The sequence below is a fragment of the Aulonocara stuartgranti genome (assembly GCF_965226115.1).
Source record: "Aulonocara stuartgranti genome assembly, chromosome: 13".
NCBI classification, from domain to species: Eukaryota; Metazoa; Chordata; class Actinopteri; order Cichliformes; family Cichlidae; genus Aulonocara; species Aulonocara stuartgranti.
Window position 1 is genome coordinate 1,223,626 of NC_138949.1, and position 6,375 is coordinate 1,230,000.

A 6,375-nucleotide genomic window follows, 5' to 3' on the forward strand; every position below is an offset into this window, starting at 1 on the left:
AGTGATCTTTAATCATTATCAGGCTTTCATAATCTTTACAATATTTGAATAAGGATCACTTTCTGAAAAGTTTTTCCATTCAATTTGGTATAGAGGTTTGTCTTATAAGAATGCAGTATCATCCAGACATTTGAGGTTGACGCTATGAGCAGACCTTGTGGCTACTAAGCACAGTGTTCAGGTCCTGTTCATCTGTCAGGTGCTCAGTTAATCAACAGCTGCAGAGCTGCAACTGCAGCAAGCCGGAGATTGGAGGTAGCCCATCATCCTTCTTTTTCTGTAACAGCCAGCATTCCTGACTTGCTGGGAGGGGTTGGGGTTTTGCTGTGAGAGCTTGGCCGCACGGTTTGCTGTCTCCTTGATCTGCAGCTCAAGGTGTTTCTGGATGGCGAGACCCAGCTCCTCAGGGTCCACGGAGGCCCCATAGACCTCCCATGTCATCCCTTCTGCATCCCACTTCACTTCCTTGACTGGGGACTTAGGTGCACCACTTGCTTTTTTGTCTCTGTCGCTGTCAGTCTGGCTAGAAGACATCTTACTCTTGTTAGCTTCTGCCAGATAGATCTGAGGGAACACATGAGAACCGGTGGTCTGATTTGTCTGCACCCCGATATCTCTCAGAACTTTTTGGGCTGTCATAGTTCCCATGTCACGCGTTGTGATTCTTTCTTGGCCAGTTGTCGTACTGCACCAGTCATCTTTACCTAAGTGTTTTTGGGAGCATTGTGGGCCAGTACCAGGTGGCAGTGAACTAATCCAGGAGCAGCTCAGATTGCAGCAACGCAGCAAATGTTTGGCATCTAAGCCAGTCTCACTAACAGAGGAGAAGAGGCGAGGCAGTGTAAGGTGGTTTCCTGCTGAAGAAGGTGCTACTGGAGGCTGGATACTGGAGTCTGCCAGACGTGGCAGCATCTGCGAGGGGGCTGGAATAGGCTGAGGATGGCAGTAGGCAGCAAACGTATCCTCAAAATTGGCATGGTGGATATAGGAGCTGCAACAGTGTGGCTTGTCACATTTAGTGGAAAGAGGGCCGCCTTCTCCTTGACACTGCGCTTTGATATCTGCGTCATCAGATGAGATACAGAGACCTCTCCTCTGAGGATGCTGTAAGCTACAGTCTCCACTGCAAATAGTGGTAACAGTGTTGCACTGATGTAGCTGCATGGGCTGCTTGCAAGCCATCATGGAGTGAGTCTCAGCCTCTTGGACGCTTGCATCTCTGCTGTGGAAAGCAATTTCAGTTTTCGCCAAAGGCAAAGTGTCCGAGTGACTCCTGTGAACAATCAGGGTGGCCAGCTTCACATTCTGCTCTGTTCTGATGGTCTCAGGATAATTAGTGTTTGTATTCACAACTATCTCATCATTGTCTGAAAGTGTTTCTGTCACAACTGGACGAAGTGGGTGATTTGAAGCCATGATGAGCGGGAAGTGTTCAGATGGGCTTTGTTGGTGTTTAGCGGTTTCTGTTGCAGTAGGAGTTGAATGACATTGTTCTTCACAGATTTCACTGGGGGATTTCTCCTGGCAGTTGTAACATGGTCGTTGAGGCAGTCCAGAGGGTGATGTTACTTGTGTAGGTGTCTCTGTGGTGTCAAAGACGGACTGGTTGGAAAAAATAGGCTGCAGTGGAATAGTTCCTCCCATTGGATGCAGCTCTGACATGGGACGCCCTGCCTCTGCCATGGAAGGCCTTTAGGAAGAAATACAACATATTGTGTAGGTGACAGCACAGATACAACAGAGCAGAAAACAGAATAATAAATGCATACTTTAATACTGCATTCATTATTTAATTCAATAGAAATACTAATACTTATTTGTTCACAATAGTGAATTGTGATGTATTTTCCAGCTGACAAGATGAATTTATTGTAATCATTTGCAAAAAATAAGCACAGTCCACAAATGACTGTTTTTAAAATAGCTACAGTGCTACATGGTGCTGTAGTAACATAAATCATTACAAATTTTCAGTGTTTACCCAATTTTTAATAAACCACCATGGACTTGTACACTAGAAGGACAGTGCATATGTTGAACAAAGTTGAAGACGGAGCTGCAAACAGGAGGAAACGAGGAAGACCACAAAAAAGATCCATGGCTGTAGTGAAGGAGGACATGCAAACGGTTGGTGTGCCAGAGAAGAATGGTAAGGATAGGGTGAAAGGAAGGCAGATGACCTGCTGTGGTGACCGTTCTAAGGCTTGCACATGCTATGCTCATTGTGAGCAATCCTTTAACCTCCAACCTGCCACCAGCTAAAGGTTTTTCCAATGTTTCTTTAAACTACTGTAAATCTTGAACAGTTTGTACAATCTTAAAAATTCCAATGGTTTCTGAAAGGAGCGACTCAGTGCTTTTCATTCATTAAGTCATTAAGGTAATCACAAGCACAGCGCCACAGCAGCATCAGGAAGATGAAGGTCGAAAGAGAGTGCGAAGGAGTTATACAGAAAACTGACATTATGTTTGACATTTTGTTTTTGCTGTGTTTTTCATGTTTCGTGCCAAGTTTTTTGTATTTTTGTTATTTTAAATTTTACTTATCACCTATCAGCAAACGTGCACTGCCCAGCCTTCTTCCAGCACCTGAAAAAGCAGGGATTTGAGGCTTGTAGAACAGTGCAGAGTGGGTTGATTATCCACTCGGGAAAATGTGCAGAGATGTTTTAGGGTTAGGGTTAAGTTAAAAAGGAGCACACAGAACCAGGCTGAATAACAACAACCCACATTCATCAAGAATCTAATATGGGATCATATTGGTGACAGCACTTGGAACCATAAGGCAACAGGAAATAAACTAGACTCTGCCTGTGACTCACTCTTTCTCCTTCCATCTCCTCTGATCCATCACTCTCCACTTGCTGTCCATCTGACAACAAGGCACAATTTGCTATTGCACTGATCTATTACTTAATTATCCACACTTAAACTCGTTTCACCTAATCCATGATAAAGTAATGACAGAAGAATGTTATAGAACCAAAGCACTGCAGTTGTGTTTATTATTGTTTTTATAGTTGAGTAATAACTTAAAAAAATCTATACACAAACACACACACGGACATACAATGAGATTTTATACGTTCTCCACAATACTGTATATACTATGGCCACAATAAAAACTGATCCACAATCTTTTCCTTATTATTTATTCCTAGTGATATAATAATAATAATAATAATAATAGCAAAACAATTAAGTCATACATATAAAATAATGTATTTATGATAATTCAGTTTGTTTGACTATTCACTCTGTGCAGGCAGAAAACTTATTAAATGTTTAAACTGTAGAAATAGAATCATTTTGCTGCTGTAAAATCAGCATTTTGTCATATTTGAAATATAAATCTAATATATTCTGTTTCTTAATTATTTTCTTTAAAACAGAATCTGTGTGTGTGTGTTCTTACTATCATAATTATAATGCACATTAGATGCTTATTAGATGCCCCGCGACTATGTGCTCCACAAATTATTTATGACCAGTGTTGGGTGTAACGCGTTACTGTAATTAAGTTACTTTTCCACTGAAAGAGTAGAGTAACTGATTACTGTTCATTTTTAGGTATTTCAATTACAGTTACTTACAATGTACTTGCGTTACATGGTAAAATAATTAAACTGGCTGAATATTTCATTTCAATCATTTGTCTTCTAAACGTAGAAGTAAACTCTGCCGCTTTAACATGGCTGTAGTGCAGCTGCGCGTCATTTCACACCGGTTTGCTGCACAGTCGTTTTCTACAGCGGAAGCTGTCAGACTGAAGCGAGTGGCTGTTTTTTGAGGTGGACATATTCCCGTCTCTTCACTTTTCTGAAACGAGCAGACAAGAACATTACAGTAATATGTAAAAACTATGGGCTGCTGTTCATAGCACGAGTCATCTACTGAAGCGCCTGACACGGAGCATAGACGAACACTTCTGAGCGATCCTTGTTCATCATCCATGGATAACACCGCGGCAACTCCCGCTAGGCAGCAAAACCTGATTTTACTTCAGCAGCGCAGAAAGCGTCTGAAGGTGAGCTTAAAAACGACTGCAGGCTACACTGTGGAAGAGATGCTGCCGCTGCGTACTGCAGAGTCTCCGTCTTTATTCATTATTTAAAGAGTTTAATTTCTATCGTCTGCCACTCGAGGTTTAGAGGGATTCTAAGAAGTATTTGGTTAAATTACTTATTTAGTAATTAAGTTACTTTTCTGACACAGTAATTAGATAAGTATTTAAAATACAATATTGACTAAGTAATTAGTAATGAATTACTTTTTTAAAGTAACTTACCCAACACTGGTTATAACTATAGAATAAATAGTGTTTCTCGCTCATTTCTCATATCTAGTGGTATTTTCACATACAAGCTTGGAATATTTCCTCATTAGAGAAATTAGTTTTCATCCCCTAAAGCTAGACTTGGTAACCTGGGAGGGATTGCCAAGGCAACTGCCTCTGGCCACTTTTGCCACTGCCTGCCACAAAGTAATAGACCACCCCAAATCTTCCTTAGATTAGATCCACAAGGCAGGCTCCCAGTATTTCTGCTCTGTGTGAGGTTACTTGGTTATATTATCTCCATAACGGTCATCTGATGAGAACCATTCATCAATCCAGCCACCTTTCAGAAAAGCTATTTTCTGCTGCTTGACCAGCAAACTGACAGCTTCACTTTCACACTCAGCTCTCGCTTCACTACAGTGTAGAGCCTGATCATCGAGCTCCCTCCCTAGAACCGGCTCCAGGATAGGGCCTCATCCTCCCTTTAACCCTAACCAGTTGCAGCAGATGGCCACCGATTCTTAAGTCTGGTTCTGCCTGATGTTTCTTCCTGTGAAAAGCAAGGGGGGTCATCTGACTGTTGGACGTTTTTCTGTTTTCACGCAATTATTGTGCGACCTTTCCCCCCTTAAATAGTTTAGAAATTCAATTCAGTTTAATTGAATAAACCCTATTTGGGCAGGATAGACTGGTCCCTTGATTCAATTCTTTTTATAGGTGTCGGGTGAAGCGCTCCGTCTTATCCAGGACACAGAACTGTAAAATAATCACTTTAGGGCTAAAAAAATGTTGAATAAACAGAAAGCATATTAACACTGGCACCTTGAATGTCTTTCCAAGTCATTCCAGCCAACTTTCACCCTTGAGTATAGAGCAATAAATAATATAAAACCATAAATTTTGTTTGTACACACCCAGTCAAAAGTTTGGACACACCTTCCTGTTTAATAGTTCTTGACTTTCAATACTTGTGAGCCTGTCAGGGTTCATTGGTGGAATTTCTTGCCTTCTTAATGGAGTCGGGACCATGAGTTGTGTTGTGTAGAAGTCAGTAAACAGCTGACAGCCCTATTTGACGGTTGTTAGAATTAATATTTTGGCAAGAACTGCAAAAACCATCAAGTGCTATGAAGAAACCGACTCACACAAGGACGCCCCGGGAATGGAAGAGCAAGAGTCACCTCTGCTGCTGAGGATAATTCATACGAGTCACCAGCCTTTGTGTTTAGTTGGACCTTCATTTATTTTTCAACAGCACAATGACCCCAAACACAACTCCAGGCTGTGTGAGGGCTATTTTTCCAACAAGGAGAGTGGAGTGCTGCGGCAGATGGCTTGGCCTCCACAGTCACCTGACATAAACTTAGTAGAGATGGTTTGGGATGAGATGGAGCGCAGAGTGAAGGCAAAAGGACCAACAAGTGCTCAGCATCTCTGAACTCCTTCAAGACTGCTGGAAAACCATTTCAGGTGACGACCTCATGAAGCTCATGGAGAGAAGGCCATTGAATGAGAAGGCGTGTCCACATTTTTGACTTGTAGTGTAAATCTACTGGTGATGGATACACCAAGAGGGTTGTCTTTTATCTCTTATTGTTCTCCACATATAGGTTCAGAAAGGTTTGGTGTTTGAAGGCAAATTCATAATAATAAAAACCGTAAAAAACGAATAAAAACCGGAGAATTTGTCCTTGGTTACTTCCTGCCTCTGCTTTCATCCTTTCTCTCTATCCAAAGACCTGCGGCATTCAGCTCTGTGCAAGGTGAGCCTCTTCATTAGTTTATGGTGGTGTTTTTAATTTGTTATATTGTACATCTTGTTGAGGGAGTTCATGTTCTGCTGCTATTTGTGGATGATATCTACTCTGCAGTGCATGGTATCTGTACAGATCTGTGAGAATTCTCCAGATCAATGTAACGTGAAAGCCCTCGTATCCATATTTATGCAAACATATGGAACATTTAAAGGACACATGCATAATCACTCTATCATTCAGCTAAATGGCTGTTGTTTTTTTAAAATAGGAGTTTTCTACTCTGCTGGAGGACTCGAGGCACTTTATGGAGCCTGCTTCGTTCTCCCATTCATATAAACA

At 41.5% G+C, this 6,375-nt stretch overlaps 1 protein-coding gene across 1 annotated transcript in view; it reads right to left on the reverse strand.

Moving 5' to 3' along the window:
• LOC309720867 (uncharacterized protein) overlaps positions 1-6,375 on the reverse strand; it is an 8,865-nt gene continuing 2,490 nt past the window's right edge. The window contains exon 2 of the mRNA XM_082558067.1: positions 1-1,690. Coding sequence (XP_082414193.1) covers positions 208-1,683 — 1,476 coding nt within the window. The 5' untranslated portion in view covers positions 1,684-1,690 and the 3' untranslated portion in view covers positions 1-207. The remainder of the gene's footprint in view (positions 1,691-6,375) is intronic.